Source organism: Strigops habroptila, chromosome 4 (assembly GCF_004027225.2).
Source record: "Strigops habroptila isolate Jane chromosome 4, bStrHab1.2.pri, whole genome shotgun sequence".
Classification (NCBI taxonomy): domain Eukaryota; kingdom Metazoa; phylum Chordata; class Aves; order Psittaciformes; family Psittacidae; genus Strigops; species Strigops habroptila.
In genome coordinates, this window is record NC_046358.1 from 146,476 (window position 1) to 165,395 (window position 18,920).

General features: G+C 70.6%; 3 protein-coding genes across 5 annotated transcripts; 1 reads left to right on the forward strand and 2 right to left on the reverse strand.

Moving 5' to 3' along the window:
* Nucleotides 1-784: 784 nt before the first annotated feature.
* Nucleotides 785-5,869, reverse strand: RTN4RL2 (reticulon 4 receptor like 2). Its single transcript, XM_030483938.1, has 3 exons — nucleotides 5,277-5,869; nucleotides 2,357-2,838; nucleotides 785-1,727 (listed from the first exon to the last, which is right to left on the reverse strand). Exons 1-3 carry the CDS (start codon nucleotides 5,308-5,310, stop codon nucleotides 945-947), a joined length of 1,299 nt encoding a protein of 432 aa, XP_030339798.1. The 5' UTR covers nucleotides 5,311-5,869; the 3' UTR covers nucleotides 785-944.
* Nucleotides 5,870-7,558: 1,689 nt separating this feature from the next.
* Nucleotides 7,559-14,833, forward strand: SLC43A3 (solute carrier family 43 member 3). Of its 3 annotated transcripts, none has more exons than XM_030483934.2 (13): nucleotides 7,559-7,767; nucleotides 9,992-10,208; nucleotides 10,704-10,833; nucleotides 11,307-11,353; nucleotides 11,428-11,504; nucleotides 11,594-11,686; nucleotides 11,925-12,064; nucleotides 12,634-12,740; nucleotides 13,091-13,261; nucleotides 13,340-13,453; nucleotides 13,555-13,741; nucleotides 14,040-14,163; nucleotides 14,433-14,742. In XM_030483934.2, the coding sequence occupies exons 2-13, from the start codon at nucleotides 9,992-9,994 to the stop codon at nucleotides 14,586-14,588; spliced, it is 1,563 nt and encodes a 520-aa protein (XP_030339794.1). In that variant the 5' UTR covers nucleotides 7,559-7,767; the 3' UTR covers nucleotides 14,589-14,742. The 3 variants fall into 3 exon arrangements, with proteins under 3 accessions (XP_030339794.1, XP_030339792.1, XP_030339795.1); XM_030483932.1 differs by lacking the exon at nucleotides 7,559-7,767 and adding an exon at nucleotides 9,626-9,670 and having other exon boundaries at nucleotides 13,100-13,261; nucleotides 13,555-13,688; nucleotides 14,433-14,833; XM_030483935.1 differs by lacking the exon at nucleotides 7,559-7,767 and adding an exon at nucleotides 9,626-9,670 and having other exon boundaries at nucleotides 13,100-13,261.
* A 9-nt stretch (nucleotides 14,834-14,842) lies between these two features.
* Nucleotides 14,843-18,799, reverse strand: P2RX3 (purinergic receptor P2X 3). The gene is made up of 12 exons (XM_030483940.1): nucleotides 18,321-18,799; nucleotides 17,887-18,022; nucleotides 17,741-17,812; nucleotides 17,596-17,662; nucleotides 17,421-17,514; nucleotides 17,242-17,319; nucleotides 17,030-17,171; nucleotides 16,366-16,490; nucleotides 16,190-16,283; nucleotides 16,036-16,101; nucleotides 15,680-15,757; nucleotides 14,843-15,524 (listed from the first exon to the last, which is right to left on the reverse strand). Exons 1-12 carry the CDS (start codon nucleotides 18,458-18,460, stop codon nucleotides 15,402-15,404), a joined length of 1,215 nt encoding a protein of 404 aa, XP_030339800.1. The 5' UTR covers nucleotides 18,461-18,799; the 3' UTR covers nucleotides 14,843-15,401.
* Nucleotides 18,800-18,920: the final 121 nt, after the last annotated feature.

The window sequence follows — 18,920 nt, forward strand, 5'->3', positions numbered from 1 at the left end:
CAGCCCACCCCATGAAATCCCCAGGATTAGGCAGAGCTGGGCTGAGCCCCTCGTAATCCCCTGCAGGGTGGGGACAGTTGAGAGGACACACGCATGGACGTGGTCCTGGAGCAGCTGGAGGGGGACAGGCACAAAGAGAGGTGAGGGTGGGAAAGGGACACCCCTGATGGGGGCACCCAGCCCTGATGGGGGCACCCAGACCTGATGGGGGCACCCAGCCCTGCACAGGGCCACACAGACACATCCAGAGACCCCTGGGAAGGAACCCTGAGGACACCCGAGCAGGGACAGCTGGACACACGGACATACCCACACACCACCGGGAGAATTGGAGAATACAGGGGAGTCCCCGTGCACCCAAGAACTACACCAGCACTGGGACACCCCAGCGCGAGGTGAAGAACACCTGCAGAGGGGCACCCCTGGGGTGACACCCACCGGAAGGGAACCCACGCCACGGGTGGGCAGCGTCCCCCTGTCTGTCTGTCCATCCCCATGCGGGTGTGTTGGGCAGTGGGGCAGGCTGCGGGTGGCGCGGGGCTCCCGGTACATGGTGGGTGCCGCACGGCAGCAGGTGCGCAATGCGCGGTGGTGGGTGCCAGCACCCGCGGGGGGGAGGGGGGTTGTCTGTCTGTCTGTCCCCGCGTCCGTCCCCCCCCGCGTCCGCCCCGGCTCAGCCGCACTGCCATCAATATTTCAGCAGGAGCAGGCGGTGACCTGGAAAGGCAGCAAGTGGCTCTGTCTCTGTGTGTGCGCGCCCCCCCGCCGCAGCCAGGCCTCGCTCTCCCAAAATAAGACCATTTTTAATAAATAATTTCCCAGCTTTCGGTCCCTGTTGGGGGTTTTTCCCACTCAGGATCGGGGGGACCCTGCGTCCCGCAGCCCCCCACAGTTCTAAGCGCCCCCCCGGGGAGAAGGGGGGCACGGGCAGCCCGAGGAGCGGCTCAGAGCCAGGGCAGGAGCAGACCCAGGAGGGGCAGGAGGACGTGGGGCTGCCGGGGGGCGGCGGCGGCGGCCGGGGGGGTGCAGGGGGCCTGCGGGCAGCCGGGGGCCGCGGGGGGGCCGCGGGAGTCACGGGACGGGGGGGGCGGCCGGAGCTGGGGGCCCCGCAGGTCGTGCGGGGGGAGCCCGTCGCGGTAGAAGGCAGAGGGCGGCGCGGCCGGGAGCGTGCCGGGGCGGCCCAGCGCCCGCCCGGGGGTGCCCATCACCGCCACCACGCCGCCACCAACGCTGCCACCGCCACCAACGCCATCGCCATCATCTTCCTCCCGCTCCCGCTCCTCGTCGTCGTCGTCGTCATTGTGGTCGGGGCAGGCGTCGAAGTCGCGCGCGCGCAGGTGGCGCAGGTCAGTGCCGCGGCGCTGCGGGGGGCTGGCGCACGGCACGGCCGAGCTGGACACGCGCGTGCGCCGGAACCAGGCCCAGAGCGGGCGCGCGCGGCAGTCGCAGGCCCAGGGGTTGGCGTTGAGGCGCAGGAACTGGAGCGCGGGCAGCGCGGCCAGCGGGTCCCCGGGCAGCGCCACCAGGCTGTTGTTGAACAGGTAGAGGATGGTGAGGCGGGACAGCCCGCGGAAGGCGCGGCGGTGGATGGTCACCAGCCGGTTGGCGTGCAGCAGCAGCCGGTCCAGGCTCAGCAGCCCTCGGAAGACGCCCTCCGACAGCGCCCGCACCCGGTTCCCATGCAGGAAGAGGTGGCTCAGGTTGGCCAGGTCGGCAAAGAGGTCGTCCTGTGGTGCGGGGGGACAAGGGGTTGGTATATGGGGTGTGCAGCCCCACCGGGGCGATCCCGGCCCTGCCCCACATCCCTCAACGGGGGCAGTCACCCAGGGTGTCCCACAGAGCCGTGCCCCATGTCCTTGTCCTGCAGGCATCACCCATCACCCTGCCCTGTGTCCCTGCGCCGTGGACATCGCCTTGTCTGTGTCTCTGCTCCATGGACACCACCCAACAACCAGCTCCATGAGCATTGCCCATCGCCCTCTCCCATGTCCGTACTCCATGGTGTCACCCGTCATCCTGTCCTGCCTCCTTGCTCCATGGACATCACCCAACACCTTGTCCCACAACCCATCTCCATGAGCAACACTCTTCCCTGTATCCCTACTCCATGAATATCACCCATCTTCCTGTACTGTGCCTGTACTCCCTGGTGCCTCCCATCACCCTGCCCCATGGGCATCACCCTGCTCCATGGGCATCACCCCGTCCTGTGTCCCTGCTCTGTGGGTGACACCCATCACCTTGACCTGCGGGTCTCCCACATCCCAAAGTCATCACCCACCGCCCTGCTCCCCCCATCCCCTGCCCCACAGGCACCCCACAGCCGCACTGGGGCAGCCCCAGGGCCGTGGCGGACCTGGAGGTAGAGCAGCCCGTTCTCCTGCAGGTAGAGGTACTGGAGGCTGTGGAGGCCGCGGAAGATGGCGCTGGGCAGGGTGGCCAGCTGGCACCGGTAGAGGTGCAGCGCCTGGAGGCGCCGGAGGCCGTGGAAGGTGTCGGGGGCCAAGACGCGGAGGTGCGGGTTGTCACCCAGGTCGAGCTCCTCCAGGGCGGGCAGGTGGCGGAAGGTGCCCGGCTGGATGGAGGAGATGTTGTTGGAGTAGAGCCAGAGGGTGACGGTGCTGGGCCCGAAGGTGCCCGCCCGCAGCGCCCCGATGACGTTGTTCTGCAGGAAGAGGCGGCGGGCGCCGGGCGGGAGCCCCGCGGGCACCGAGGAGAAGTTGTTGGCCTGGCAGCTGACGGTGGGCGGCGAGACGTAGCACGTGCAGAGCGCGGGGCAGGCGGGCGCCCCGCCGGGCACCCACACCAGCGCCAGCAGCAGGGCCGCCAGGCGCCCGCCTGAGGGCACAGCGGGGCGTCAGCGCGGGGTCAGCGCGCGGCAACGCCGCCCCCCGCGGCCCCCCTGCACCCCCCGGCCCCCCATGGGGAGCCCTGGAAACATGCCCACCCTCATGGCCATGGGGCCCAGTGGGACCGTGCCCACCCTCATGGCCATGGAGCTCATGGAGAATCCCTGTGCCGTGACCACTCCACAGGGCTGGACACCCATAGGAGCCCCCCAAGGCCATGCCCACCCACAAGGCAATGGAGCCCATGGAGAACACCTAGGCCATGTCTGCCCGATAGGGCTGGACACCCCATGGAGCCCCCCAGCACTATGCCATCCATAAGGCCATGGAGTCCATGGAGAGCCCCAGGGCTACGATGGTCCTGTAGGGCTGGACACCCACAGGAGCCCCCCAGGGCCATGCCCGCCCATCAGGCAATGGAGCCCATGGAAAACCCCAAGGTCATACCCACCCATAGGGCCATGTAGCCCCAGGAGGCCCCAGGTCCGTGTCTACCCCACGAGACCATGCCCATCCTGCACAACCATGCCCACCTCAAAGTGCTGAGCACCCCTAGAAGCCCCGCCAGGCCCACACGAGCCCCATAGAGCTGTGTTCCCCAGCGCCCCCCTCCAAGAGCCATCCTACCCCATAGAGCCATAGCCCCAGGAGCCCCCAGGGCTACGCTTCCCCCCAGGAGCCCCACAGGTCCATGCCCACCCTATCAGGCCGTGCCTATCCTGCAGGACCATCCCCAACCCCCCAGGCTGGGCACCCCAAAACCACCCCCCTCATTGGCCTGTGCACCCCTGGCACCTCCACGGGGTCATACCAGCTACACTCCCATGGGACCCCCAAGGCTCCCTGACCGCCCCACGGGGCCACAGACCCCTGGGACCGTGTTTGCCCCCCCGGGACCACATTCCTATGGGACCATCCCCACCCCATGGGGCTACACCCGTCCAGGACCATCCCCAATCCCTGGGACTATGGACCCCTTGGGACCGACCACCCCCCCCCCCCCCACCGGACAAAGGGGGGGGGTATGGGGGGGTGTCCACGTGCGCGCGTGCCGCGGCCACGTGCGGGGAGGGGCACGCGTGGGCGCGCGGGCTGACGCTCTCGCCACTGACACGAGCCGCCGCCGCCGCTTCTCCCCCCCCCACCCCGCCCCATCCCGTCCAACACCCCCCCCCCCCCATCCTCCTTTCCATATCCATCCATCCATCCCCCCCCTCGGGGCTGCAACCCGAGAGCTTCATCCATAATTCAACCTCGGGCGCCTGGCCCCATGCCCGGGATGCGGGGATGCTCCCGGTAACGGGGGAGGGGAGAGGGGGGTGGCCCCCTCCGGTGCACCGGAGGTGCACCGGAGGGTGGCCCCCCCCCTCTCCCCTCCCCCTATTGCGCTATGGGGAGGGGGGGCACCCACCCACCCACCCACAGAGGCATCTGCTCAGCCCCGTACCGCCGTGCGCCCCCCACCCGCGTCCCATCTGTCACTCCCCCGTCGCCGCGGGCTGACTCAGTGGGGAGCTGAAGTCACCGGTTACCGGTGCACCCCCCCCCATATACCCCCCCCCCCCCCCCGGAGTCCTGCTATGGAACCGCTGCACCGCCCGGGGGTACCCCATGGAACCCGCGGTGCACACCCGGGTGAGGTGTGGGGCACGCACAGACCGGGACTGGGGGGGGCTTGGAGTGGTACCGAGCACCCCATGCGGCACCCACATGGAGGGATAGGGGTTTGGGGGGTACCGGGTGTCCTGTGGGTCCCGGGGCACCCCCACGCTAAGCTGCACCGAGATCACGGTGGGTCTCGGGGGACACACAGCTCGGGATGGGGGGGCTTGAGGGTGGCATCGACGACCCCGTGGGGCACCCACACCCGGGGCTGGAGGTCCTGGGGTGGCATCGAGCACCCCATAGGGCACCCACAGCTCGGGATGGGGACCCTGGGCTACTACCGGGTGGGTCGTGGAGTACCTACACCGCGGGATGGGGGTTCGGGGTGGATCCGAGCACCCCGTGAGTCGCAGGGCACCCACACCCCGCAAAAGGGGTCTTGGGGTGGCATCGGGCACCCCGCGGCTCATGGGGCACCCGCACGTCGGGCTGGGCTGGCACCGGGCACCCTTGGGTCGCAGGGCGCCCGCACCCCGGGCTGGGGGTCCCAGGTTGGCATCGAGCACTCCGTGGGTCGTGGGGCACCCCCACGCCGGGTTCCGCACCCCGGAGTGCGCCGGGCACCCGTGGGTCGCGGGGGGGTCACCCGGCTCCGGCCTCGCCCCACGCCCCCCGGAGCACCCTCACCCCGCGCCGCCGCGGGCACCCCGAGAGAAGAGCCCCGGGAGCGCCCCAAGCTGGGACCGCGCCCCGCGGGGCGGCTCCCCCCGCCCCACCGGAGGTCAACGGACGCGCGTGGGCCCCCGCCGCCCCCACGCCTACCTTGGGGCAGGTCCCGAGCCGTGGGGGGCCGCATGGCGGGGCCGCCGCTCAGGCGCTGCCCGCTGCCCCGGGGCTCATGGCCGCTGCCGGGGGGGCCGCTCGCCCCGGCCGCAGCCCCGGGGCATGGCACGGGTGGGCTGCGGGCACGGGTGGGCTCGGCTCTGCGCTCGGCTCTGCCCGCGGCTCCGGTGGGGCTGAGCCCTGCCCCGCGCCGCGCCTTATCCCGGGGCGGCCGCGCTCCGCCCCCCGCCGCCGGCCCCGCCGATTAACCCTTGCGGGGCCGGCCCGCCACGCGTGGGGGGGGGCCCACAAGGGTGCCCGGGGAGGCGAGGCGGTGCTCGGGGGTGGGGGCGCGGGTCTGGACCCACGGCGGGAGGGCGTGACCCGCGGTGGGGACGCGGCGGTCGGTGGTGGGGCCCCCCCCCACTGTGTCCGCGGGGGTCTCGTGGGGTGCGGGGGGGATGCGAGCACAGGGCACGCGGGCCGTGTCCCTGCGCCCCCCATGACCTCAGGCTCCCCCCCCGCATGGGGCTGCCCACGGTGGGTGCCACGGCGATGGGCGCGCCGGGCACTGGGGGGGGGTCCCGGCCCCCACCCACGCAGGACCGGGCGCTGTCCGTGGTGCTGCCGCCGGCGCTGTCCATGGTGCCGATCGCGCCGCCCCCACCCGGGACAGCGGCACCCCCCGCGCGGGGCCGTGCGGTTCGTGTCCCGCACTGGGGCCCACGTGGGGTGCGGGGGGGGCACACGCGTGTCCGCGCCAGGCTGCGGCGCACGAGCTGGCACCGGCGCGTGTTTGCGGCGCCGGCTCCGGCGTGTGAAATGCCACAATCTGCCGCGGCCGCCACGCGTGGGCCGCGCGTGGGAGGCGCGGGGCTGACTCAGGGGCCACCATCCGGTACCGCCCCGCCGGTGCCACCGGTACCCCCCCACCGCCCGGGGGGGGCTCCGTCCACCCGCATGGGGACATGGGGATGGGGTGAGCAGAGGTGGGCGCTGGAGGGATGGATGGATGGAGGGATGGATGGATGGAGGGATGGATGGATGGATGGATGGATGGATGGATGGATGGAGAATAGCTGGAGAGGAGGACAGAGGACAAGACAGGTGGAGGACAACAAGAGAGGACAGAGGGACAGACAGATGGGTGGAAGGCAGCTGGAGAACGGACCCAAAGGGTGCAGGACATCTAGAGAGGATGGACGGATGGACAGGTGGAGGACAGAGACAATGGAGGAGAGATGGACAGGTGGAGGACAACAGGAGTTGACAGAGGGACAGATGGACCCATGGAGAGCCGGAGAGGACAGAGGGATGGATGGGTGGAAGGAGGGCAGGTGAGGGCAGGAGGGCCAGCTGGGCACGGGCAGGGCAAGCGGTGGGTGGTGGGACAGATAGAAGCTGAATGGGTGTGAGGGTGAATGGAGCTGAGGTTGGGGACAGATGTGTCCGGGAGGGGGACAGATGGACGGGTGTCAGGCAGATGGATGACTGACAGAAGGTTGGATGGGTGACAGACAGATGGACAGGTGATGGACAGATGGATGGGTGACAGACAGATGGATGGGTGATGGACAGACGGGTGGATGATGGACAGACAGATGGGCTGGAGGATGGGGACAGGATGGGTGGTTGAAAGCACTGGTGGATGGACGAGTGGACGGATGAGGTGGTGGGAAGACAGACAGACAGACAGATGGACAGATGGAGGAGCGGACTTGGTGTGGGCAGCCAAGAGAAGGGTGGTGGGAGGGACAGGGGAGTGCCCGCTGTGAGGTGCAGGCAGGGGAGCATGGGGACAGGCCCAGGGGTGGCCCAACGTGCTCCAGGGGTGGCCTAAGGTGGCCCAAACTGGCCCAAGGTGACCTAAGGATGGCCCAGAGTTGTTCCATGGTGGTCTAAGGTGGCCCAGGGGTGGCCTAAGGTGACCCGAGGGTGACCCAAGGTGACCTAGGGGTGACCCAAGCTGACCCAGGGGTGACCCCGGGGTGGCCCAGGTGACCAAAGGTGACCGAAGGGTGACTTAAGGTGGCCCAAGGTGGTCCAAGGTGACCCAAGGTGGCCCAAGGGTGGACTAAGGTGACTCAAGGTCTCCCAGGGTGACCTAAGGGTGACTGAAGGTGACCCAGGGGTGGCCCCCGCTGTAGAACACCTCAGGGACACCAGGAAGAAGGTGGCTCGCCTGGGGGGGTGCAGCGGTGACACGGCGGGGAGGGGACACGGGGGGGGGCTCAGCCGGGAGAGGACCCGGCCTCACGCGGTGCCCCGGGGCCGCTCCACCGGGGCCGCCTCCCGCGTCCGTCCGTACCCCCCCCCCCCGGCAACGCCGCAGCAGGGGCGGGGCCGGACCGGGCCGCTCCTCTCCGCCCGCCGCGCCGAGGGGCGGGCAGCACCGGCAGCACCGGCAGCATCGGCAGCACCGGCAGCACGCGCGGGGCAGCGCCGGGGGCAGCGCCGGTCCCTCCCCGTCGCGCCGGGCCGCGAGCCGCGGGTGAGTAACGGATGGAGCGGGGGCGGCGGCGGGAGGAGCCGGGCGGAGAACGGGAACCGCGTGGGCCAGGCCGCGGCCGGTTCCGGGGGACTGGGGGGGCTGAGGGCGCGGCTGTGGGGCTGCGGAGGGGGAGGCTGTGGGGCTGGGGCCGTGGGGCTGTGTCGGGGCCGTGGGGCAGGGCTATGGCCGGGGAGGACCCCCGAACCCCGCCACCACGTGCTTCCTCTCCCAGCTCCATAAGGCCTCGCAGTGCTCTGCGCGCTGTGCCCCACGGCTGCTTCCCCCCTTCCGCGCACGGGCAAAGGCCGCTGCCCGCCCCCCCCCGCCCCCGCCGCTGCCCCCGTCCCTGCCCCGCGGGGCACGGCCCACCCCGGGGCACCCCACACCCCCCCCACCGGAGGGCAGCGGGGTGGGCAGGGGCCCGCAGGGTACGCGCAGCACAGCCCCACAGCAGCCCCTGGAGAAGCTGCACACCCTCAGCGCGGGACCCGCCGGTCCCGGCAGGAGGGAACCGGCCTTGGCCACAATTAATGATTAAAACGAAGGAGGCCCGGGCCACCGGCGCGGGGGGGGGTGCCCCTTTGTCCTCACCTGACCCCAGTTACGCTCGGGGTGACCCGGGGGACACGGCAGGGCCAGGGTGGCTGAGGGGGGCTGGCGGCACCAGTGCTGGGGCTCCTGATCCTCTGGTCCCCTGGGGGGTGTTACCAGGATGGGGGCGGACACTGCTATGGCCTGGAGAGACCAGTATGGCTTGGGGACACCAGTACGGTCGGGAGAGACCAGTATGGCTTGGGGACACCAATATGGTTTGGGGTAACCGGTATGTCGGGGTTGCCATCATGGCTTTGGTGGCCGATGACACCCGCAGCAGCGCCCCAGTGCCGCCCTGGTGCCCCCGCTGAGCTCTCGCCCCCCCGGGCCAAGCACCATCTGCCCGGGGCTGGCTAATCTTTAGCCGCCGCCGGCGCTGTAATGAGGCCTCATTAACGGCCATTACATCGGACCGGCCGCCAGCGGGACACTGGCACCGCGCTCGGTGGGGGGCTCGGGGCGGGTGAGTGGGGCTGGGGCACGCGAGGCCGGGCCGGGGACGTGGCCTTGGCACCGCGCACAGCGGTGACACCAAGGGACGGGAGGTCCCAGCCACGTAGGGGGGTTGACCTGGTGCCCCCAGGGGGTGACCTAGTGTCCCCCGGGCATGTGTCACGGTCCCCAGCACTGTGCCAGGGTCCCTGGGGGCATGACTGGGTCCCTGGGGGTGGGACAGGGTCACAAAGATGCCGTGCCGGGGTCCCCAAGGGACGTGCCGGTGTCCCCATGGGCTGTGCCGGGGCCCCAAGGGCTGTGCCGGGTCCCCAGGGGACGTACCGGGGTCCCCAAGGGCTGTGCCGGGTCCCCAGGGGCTGTGCCGGGGCCCCAAGGGCTGTGCTCTGTCCCGAAGGGCTGTGCCGGGGCCCCAGGGGGTGGGTCCGTGTCCCGGGGGCTGTGCCAATGTGCCGGGCTCTGCGCCTGTGTTCCCAGGGCTGTGCCAGGGCCCCCGCTGGGACACGCCGGGTTCCCAGGGGCTGTGCCAGCTCCGGAGGGTGCCGGTGTCCCGGGGGGTGGGGGTGCGGTGCCCGCGGTGCTCACACCGGGGTGCGCGGCACCGTGCCAGGGTCCCGCGGCCGTGCCAGGGGAGGTGGCCGGTCCCTGGGACGGGCTGGCGCTGGCAGATAGGGCGGCCGCGGGGGAGTCCCGGTGCGGCTGGGGGGGGACCGAGCTGCTATCGGGCCCAGGCAGCCCGGGGGGGGGCCATGGTTGCTCTCGGGAGATTAGTGGGGTCCGTGCTGGCGCGGGTGCGGGTGCACATCTGAGCTCGGCAGTGGTGACAGTGACAGCGGGAAGGCCTGGCCTTGTGCAGGTGGGTGGGGGGCACAGGGGGGTGCCAGCACATATGCATGCGTGTGCAATGTGTGTGAGCCTGTGTACATATGTGTGCAAAGCCTTGGTGCCAAGCAGGGTCCTTGCCCATGTTGTAGCGTGCTGGGGACCGGTGCCAGCCACCAGTGGCCATGGACAGGGGCATTGCTGGGGCCGCGGGGGCCTTTGCCCAGTGGCGACATGGCCGGGTGCCGGGGTGTCATGGTGTGGGTGACCCAGTGACCCCGGGTGGGTGCTGGTGCCGGGTGTGTGTGCCGGGTGTCAGGGTGCGGGTACCGGTGACCGCTGTGTGTGCCCGCAGATGCAGCGGGGCCGCGGGGCCGGTGCCATGGCGGGGGGCGGCGCGGGGCTGCCCAAGCGCCTGGGGACGCTGCTCTCGGGGCTGCTGGAGTGCGGCGCCTTCTGCGGCCTCATCTTTGGCTGGGCCTCCCTCGTCTTCGTCCTCAAGGACCTGCAGTACTTCAAGGAGTGGTGCCAGCCCACAGACATGCCAGGCCCCAACGACACCAAGCTGCTTGGTACGGCCCCAACGGCACCCTTTCGGGGCGCTCGTGTCCCAGGGTGCTCACGTCCCCGGTGCACTGCGGTGCCCCAGGTTCTCGCTGTCCTAATCCCTGGGTCCCCACTGTCCCATGTCCTGCGGTGCCCTATGTCCCCATTGCCCCTGCTGTCCTCGTGTGTGTGCTGGGTGTCACACATGTGTGTCCCCACTGTCCCCACGCCTGTGTCCCCACTGTTGTGGTGCCCCATGGGTACCCCTTGTCCATGCTATCCTTATGGCCATATCCCCACTGTCCTGATGTCCTGTGATGCCACGTGTCCCTGCTGTCCCCATAGTCGTGTCCCTACTGCCCCCATGTCCTGCAATAGCTCATGTCCCCACTGTCCTGATATCCTGGGTGCCCCATGACCACACTGTCCCCATGCCTGTGTCCCCACTGTCCCTATGCCCTGGGGTGTCCTGTGTTCCTGTGTCCCCGTGTCCCCTGTCCCCGCTGACGGCCGCCCCGCAGACTGCAACCACCAGGATGAGCAGTTCTCCCTGGTCTTCACCATCGGCTCCTTCATGAACAACTTCATGACCTTCCCCATGGGCTTCATCTTTGACCGCTTCGGCACCACGGTCGCCCGCCTCATCGCCATGTGAGCGGCGGGGCAGTGCTGGGGCACCCATGGGTGCTGGGGGGGAGGGTGTGAGGGGTGTTGTGAGGGTGCTGGGGGGTGTTATCGGGTGTGGGTGTTATCGGGGCGGGCAGGCAGGGTGGGGCAGGCAGGGCCCTGCCTGTGCTGGGGGACCCATGGCAAGGGGGCACCCGTGGCAGCCTGGCTGGGCCTGCACTGACCCATGGTGCTGGTGTTGGGGAACTGGGGAGGGGCACAGCCCATTCAGGCACCTGCCCCCAAATGCCACCAATTGTCCCCAGTGTGTCCCACCCCCCCCCCCCCACTGCCCCCAGCCCCCTCTATGCCCTCAGATCTCCCTGATGTCCCCAGGGCTTCCCCGGTGTCCCCCCGTCCCCAGGGACACCCATGGGATATTGGGGTGCTTGGTGCGAGGGGGTGCCAGCCCCCCGCAGGACCCTGTCTCATGTGTCACCACTGTCCCCATGCTGCAGCTCCCTCTACACCAGCGGGACCCTGCTCGTTGCCTTCTCCACCCCAGGTGAGACCCCGTGAGCATTGGGAGGGGGACCTGTTGGGGACCCCCCTTGTCCCCGCTGACCCCTGTGTCCCCAGGGCTGGCGGTGCTGCTCTTCCCGGCCATGTCCATGCTGTCGGTGGGCGGCATCCTCCTCATCCTCACCAACATGCAGGTGAGTTCCCAGCACCCTGACCTCCATCTGGTGGCCGGGGCACCCGGTGCTGGGGGTCCTGATGGCACAGGGCAGTCTCTCCATGCCAGGTGGGCAACCTCTTTGGGAAGTACCGCTCCATCATCATCACTCTCTACAACGGGGCCTTCGACTCCTCATCTGCCATCTTCCTCATCATCAAGGTGGGCACAGGGGGTGCTGGGTGTCCCCGGGGGCCCATCCCCAGCACAGGCACCATGAGGAGTGCTGGGGACAGAGCTGGGGACGGTTGGGCCACCACTGGGGGCATGGTTGGGGCCACCATTGAGCCACTGCTGGGGCCACCATGAAGACACAGTGGGGCTGAAGAGGACTGTGGCCCCAGAGTGGGACAACGGCGGGTGGCCGACCAGCCTGTCCTGTCCCCATCCCCATCCATAGGTGCTGTATGAGCATGGGCTGCCCCTGCGGACCATGTTCCTCTTCATGGCGGCCTGCAGCGCCTGGCACGTGCTGCGCACCCTCTTCCTCATGCCCCGCACCCGCATCCCCTACCCGCTGCCCCCCGCCTACAACTACGGGTAGGGGGGGCCCTGCCTGCGCCCCACAGGGCAGCAGCACTCATGGGTGGTGGTTATGGGTCCATGGGTGGTGGTGATGGGTCCATGGGTGATGGTGACAGGTCTCATGCTGTGCTGGGTGATGGGTCCCATCCCCTGGGTGGGGGTCTTATCCTGTAGTGGGTGGTGGGTCCCATCCAAAGGCGGGTGGCGGGCCCTATACTGGGTGGTTGGTGTTTCCCTCCTATGGTGGTTGGTGGTCCCATCTTGCGAGTGGTGGGTCCCATCCCGCGGTGGGTGGTGAGTTGCATCCCGCGGTGGGTGGTGGGTCCCATCCTGCGGTGGGCGGTGGGTCCCATCCCGCGGTGGGTGGTGGGTCCCATCCCGCGGTGGGTGGTGGGTAGCATCCCGCGGTGGGTGGTGTGTCGCATCCCGCGGTGGGTGGTGGGTCCCCTCCCGCGGTGGGTGGTGTGTCCCCTCCCGCGGTGGGTGATGGGTCGCATCCCGCGGTGGGTGGTGGGTCCCATCCCGCGGTGGGCGGTGGGTCCCATCCCGCGGTGGGCGGTGTCCCACGGCGGCGGCGGTCGCAGGCTGCAGTGCCCGGGCCGGTCGCGGTCCTACCGCACCTACGAGGAGAAGCGCGCGCCGGGGGAGGCGGGGCCCGAGGAGACGCCGCTGGAGCCGTCAGCGCCGCGGGGTGAGGGGCGGGGCTGGGGCGGGGGGAGGGGCCATGGTGGTGACTGGCATCCAAGCGAGGTGGGCGTGGCCATGCAGATGAAGGGGGTGGGTCCGCGGGCGGTGCGTGACTGCGAGGGTGTTCGCAGAGCGCGGGCGCGGCTATGTAAATGAAGTGGGCGTGACATCGGGGGTAGGCGGGGCTATGCAGATAGAGGGGCGTGGCCTCGTGCTGTGAATGGGTGTGGCGGGAGGGATGGGCGGTGCTATGCAGATGAGGGTGTGTCGGGGTGGGCGTGGTCCGGGGTGGGTGGGGCGGGGGGGCGGGGCCTGCCTGTGCCCACGTGCCCGTGGCTGACACCCACCCCCCAGCCCCCGCAGGCGCCGCGGCCCCCCCCGCGGTGCCGTTCCTGGCGTGCGCGTGCTCGGCGCTGTTCGCGTGGCACGTGGCCTGGCTGTCGGTGCTGCAGCTCCGGCACTACCTGTTCATCGGCACCCTCAACCCGCTGCTCGACTACCTCGCTCGCGGCGACGCCGCCCTGGGTACGTGCGCCCATGGCGGGGGGGGGGACAAGCCCCGGGCCGGGCCCCGGCCCCCCGGCTGACGCTGTCCCCCCGCAGTGAGCACCTACACCAATGCCTTCGCCTTCACCCAACTCTGCGGGGTGCTCTGCGCCCCGTGGAACGGCCTCATCCTCGATCGGCACAAGCGCGGCAAGGCCCCGCGACCCGAGGGTAACCGCCCCCCAGCCTCCGCGCTGCCACCGGCCCCCCGCGTGCTTGGCGGGGCCGTGCCCGGTGCCACCGCGCCGAGCCCTGACGCCGCGGTCCCGCAGGAGCCCTCGGGGCGCTGGCTGACCTGCAGGCGTCGGTGCTGTCGCTGGTGGTGACCGTGGTGCTGGGTCTGCTCTTCTCCATCGCCGCGGCCGTGCCCGTGCTGCCCGTCCAGTTCGGCACGTTCGTGCTGCAGGTGCTCAGCCGCTCCTTCCTCTACGGCGGCAACGCTGCCTTCATAGCCATCGCGTGAGTATGGGCACCGGCGGTGCGCGGGCACCACGGGGTGGAGGGGGGCACTGGGGGGGGACAGGGTGTCAGGGGACAGGGTGGTTGGTGGTGGCAGGGGACAGGGTGGCGGGGTCACTGGGATGACAGGGAATAGCGGCAGTGTTGGAGGGGTGGCAGGGGACAGGGTGGCGGGGTCACTGGGGGTGGCAGGGTCACCATGGGGGTGGCAGGGGATGGGGTGGGGGGGGTCACTGGTGGTGGCAGGGGCTGGTGGCAGGGTGGGGGTGACACGGTGACACGGCGCGTGGCGGCGCAGGTTCCCCCCGCAGCACTTCGGGAAGCTCTATGGCCTGGCCATGGCGCTATCGGCGCTGGTGGCGCTGCTGCAGTACCCCTGCGTGGCGCTGGTGCAGGGGCCGCTCCACGGGGACCCCTTCTACGTGAGTGGCTGCCCTACGGCTCCCCCGGGAGGGGTGGGGTTCTGCCCCATGGTGGGATGGGGTCGTGCCCCATGGGGAATGGGTTCTGCCCCATAGAGAGATGGGGTCCTGCCCCGTGGGGAATGGGTCCTGCCCCATGGAGGGATGGGGTGCTGCCCCTTGGGGGGAGTCCTGCCCCAAGCACTGGGGACCGGGGGGTCTGTGGGGCTGGCCCGGGGCACCCCTTGGGTGGGGTGAGCGCCCCTCACCCCACGCCCTGACCCCCCCAGGTGAACCTGGGGCTCATCGCCGTGGTGCTCGTGGCCTTCGTCAGCCCTGTGGTGGTGGCCCAGGAGTGCTGGCGCCGAGCCAAGGAGCTGGGGGCTGCCGGCACCCCCCTGGCGGTGCCCCCCGGCACCGAGACCCCCGACGATGTGACCCACTGAGCCCCACACCCAGAACCCGGCACCCAGAACCCAGCGCCCAGAACCCAGCACCCTGTTTTCTACTGGACTTGGGGGTGCTCTGCCCTGGCGTAGGATGTGTTTGGGGGGGAATAAATATCGATGACCCCTCTGCTCACTGGGCAGCACCTCCCAACCGCTGGGGCTTCTCCAGTGTCTGCTGTGGGGTTGGGCATCCGCTGCCTCCAGACCCCCCATAACCCCTCACCGGCACAGGCTGGAGACTGTGGGTGCTGCGAGCCAAAGGTTTATTGGGGTGGGGGGTGCAGCCCCCGGTGTGGGGCTGGGGGGAGCAGGGGGATGCTGGGAGGTACAGGGGGGCTCAGCACCCATCTGGGGGGGGTCATCCCTGGCACCCAGGAGCACCCACTGTCCCAGGAAGCATCACCCAGCCCCAGGCACCCTGGATGGAGATGTGGGAGCTGTGGGGACCTGGGGATGTGGGGTGACCCCATGGGAAAGTGGCACCTCAGGGCTCGGGGCACATTGGTCAGGGGGCCATGGGGCACCCTGGGGACACGGGCAGGGCTGGGACACGCAGTGATGGGCACTGGGGACACAGGGACAGGGCTGGGGCGCCCAGGGTGAGCACTGGGGTCACTGGGACTCCCAGGGTGGGCACTGGGGTCAGGGTGGGCAGTAGGAGCCTCTTGGGGGTCGCAATGAGCTCTGGGCACCATGGTCCCGGTGCCCACCTTGGGTGGCCCCTATGGGACACCTTTGGAGCCCAGGGTCCCCCCCACATCCCTGCGCCCCCCCGGGCACCCCCTGCTCCCCCCATCCCTGTGCCCAGCACTAGTGGCCAAGGGAGAAGGTGCCCGAGTCGGTGGATTGCTTGTCCCGGGGGCAGAGGCCCAGCCCCCCGCGGGCCGGCGCCGTGGGGCTGCCAGGGGATGGCGCCATGTCCACCTCTGGCACCTGTGGGGCAGTGGGTGGGCGCTGGGTTAGTCCCTGCCCCATGGCCAGGGCACCGCGGGGGTCAGGGGCACTGCCTGAGAGTGTACCCCCCACCCAGCCCCACACATCCCTCTGTGACCCTGACCCAGCCCCGCGGCAGCCCCAGCCCCACTGACCTCCTCGAACTTGCGGGCCTTGTAGTGCTCGGCTCCCTTCAGGAAGTTGAGCAGGATGATGTCGCACAGCACCGTGCCCTGGGGCGGCAGCGTTGGGGTGGACAGGGAGCTCTATGGGGCACCCTCCCGACACCCCACAGCCCTCCATGGAGCCAGGCTGGGGCTCTGCTGTTTCCACACACTGCACGGCTATGTGTGCACCCCCCTCCCAATTGCTATGGGGCATCACCATCCCCCTGCCCCACACCTATGGGGTGCTCAGGGCCTCTCCCAAGCCCCCTCTCAGGAATGCGGGGGCTCCCCCCATCCTCCGGGGAGATGCTGCCATGTAGAGGCTGAGAACGGCCACGACTCACCACACCGATGGAGGTGAATGCGGCCACCGTGTTGATGAGGGTGGGGACGATGCCGAACTTCCCGGCCTGGGAGTGCAGAGACCCCGTTGATGAAGGGCCCCCAACCCTTCCCCAGCCCTCCCCATGGCCCCCCCGGCCCCAGCCCCACACGCACGTGGCCGTACACCAGCACGTCAAAGCGGATGCCGAAGGCCTTGGTGAGGGTGCGGCGCTCGGTGCCGTCCTGGCAGTGGTGGTACCGGGCGTGCCTGCGCGGGGGGCACGGGCCGTGGCGCACACGCGTGGCACACGTGTGGCACACGCGTGGTCCGGCGCTGGCGTGTGCCGTACCTGAAGTTGTAGCCGGTGGCGCGGGACAGCCCGTCCAGGCGGGTGAAGGAGTAGCGGGGCAGGCAGCGCTCCCCGCCGCGGTCCAGGTCACACACCCACCCGATCTTGATGGCCAGCACCCCCCCCTGCGCCACCGCGCGGGGCCGCGTCACCCCATGGCTGTCCCCATGGCCCTCATCCCCCTGTCCCCCAACACATCTCCCTGTCTCCATGTCCCCAGTCTCTGTCCCGCATCCCACATCCCATATCCCGTGTCCCCCATCCCAAACCCCATGTGCCCACACCCATGTTCCTCTGTGTCCTCATGTCCCTATGTCCTCGCATCCCATTCCCTACATCCCTCATGCCTGCATCCCCACGACCCCATGTCCCACAACCCCATATCCCATGTCTCTGTGTCCTTATGTCCCACTTCCCCATGTCTCATACCCCCACATCCCTCAGCCGTGTCCCCACATCCCCTGCCCCAAACCCCTGTATCCCTGCGTCCCACATCCCCATGTCCCCACGTCCTATGCTCCTGTTCCCCCGTCCTCATGTCCCACCCGCCATGTCCCCACATCCCCGCGTCCCCACATCCCACATCTCTGTGTCCCCACGTCCCACTCGCCGTGCCCCCTGCCCCGTGCCCGTGCCCCGCGCCCCCGGCCCCGGCGCGGCTCACGGTGGCGGCCAGCGTGCGGAAGTCCTGCCCCGCGAGCCGCACCACGTCTCCCAGGCGCAGGATGGGGCAGAGCGGTTGGAGCTGCGGGTGGAAGCGGCAGCGCCCCAGGTCCCCCCCGGCGCCGGGGGGGGGCAGGTTGGCCCTGGGGGGACGCGGCCGTGAGGCGGCGCCGGGGGGGGCACCGCGGCCCGGCCCGGCCCCGGGGCACCCACTTCTCGAAGCCGAAGAGCGGGAAGCGGATGCTGTTCTTGATGAAGAGAGTGAAGTTCTCGGCCTCCAGCATGATGGGGCTGGGGGGGGACAAGAAGGTGGCCCTGGGCGCGCGGCGGGGGCGCACGCACCCCCGTGTCCTCGTGTCCCCCACCGTGTTCCCAGTGTCCCCATCACTCACACGTCGACCGTGTCCACCTCGGGCGGGCACCAGCCCCGGATCTCGCAGGTGCGCAGGGTCTCGTTGTAGGGGACGCACCGGCCGGTCAGCAGCCCTGCGGAGCACCCATGGGTGCGCTGAGCGGGCGGCCTCAGCCCATGGGCGCGCGGAGCTGCCCCGTGCCCCCGTCCCTCACCGCTGCCGGTGGTGGGGCTCCTGCCCCGGCAGTCGCGGTCGCTGCGGCACCGGAAAGCGGCTTCGCTCTGCGGGGCGGTGGTGAGCGGGGGGAGGGGGGGTGGTGTCACCCCAATGCCCCCCCCCCGACCCCCCCAGCCCCGCACCTCGGGGCAGAGCCCCTGCGCCTGCTGCTCCGTCAGGATCTGCTTGGTGACCACCACGAACACCGAGGTGCCCTGCGGGGACCGCGCCGTCACCCCCAGTGCCGGGGAGGGGGCACCGGGGCTGGGGGGGGGCCCCGCGGCCTCACCTGGGGGGGGGTGACGTAGTCGGCCGTGTCCAGCACGCGCCCCTCGTAGCGCCCGATGCCCTTCACCTTGGTGACCACCGAGGACTCGATGACGGTGTCCCGCACTTGGTAGGCTTTCTCATGGAGGAACACCCAGCTGGGGCAGCACCGCGGGGCCGGTGACGGCGGGGACGGACCCCCCGGTACCCCCGGCACCAGTGGCACATGGTCCCCAACAGGCGCTTGTCACCCACCCGTGACCCGACGTGGCCGCTGTCACCCCCCGGGAGCACCGCTCCGCCACCCGCTGTGGCACCGACACTGTCCCCTCGCTGCCACCCGCACGGTCACACCTGATGTCCCGGCGCTGTCGCACGTGTCACCCTCCTGCCCGTCCCTCCTCCGCCCCGTCCCCGCTGCCACCCGCTGGTCCCCGGTGCCCCCGGGGGTCTCACCCGATGAAGTAGGCGAGGATGAGGAGCTGCACGGCGCGGTGCGTGGCGCCCACCACCCAGCTCCTCACCACCACCGACTTGGGCGTCTCGTACGAGAAGAATTCGATCACCCAACGGGGGCAGCGGCGCGGGGCCGGCATCGGGGGGCGGGCAGGGGACGGGGGGCAGGCAGAGAGCGGGGATGTGCGGGCAGGGCGGGGTGCGGCGGGCAGGGGGCAGGCAGCGAGGGGCGGTGTTCGGGCTGTGGAAGCGGGGCCGCGGGCAGGGCAGGAGCAGGCAGCGGTACCGGCAGCGAGGAGGGTGGTGCAGGCGGGGTGGGCAGCGCAGCGGGCAGGGGGGGTGATGGACGGGCTGTGCCGGCAGCGAGCGGGGTGATGCGGGCAGGGCACGGGCAGGGCACGGGCGGCGGGGGCTGGTGCCGAGGCTGCGCGGGCAGGGAGCGGTGCTGCGGGCAGGGAGCGGTGCTGCGGGCAGGGTGCGGGCAGGGTGCGGGCAGAGCGGGGCGGAGCGGGGCGGGGCGGGGGCGGGGTCACGGCTGGCGGGGGGTGAGGGGCAGGCGGGGTCCATGGAGGGGGGACCCCCCGTGTGTGTGCCCCGAGC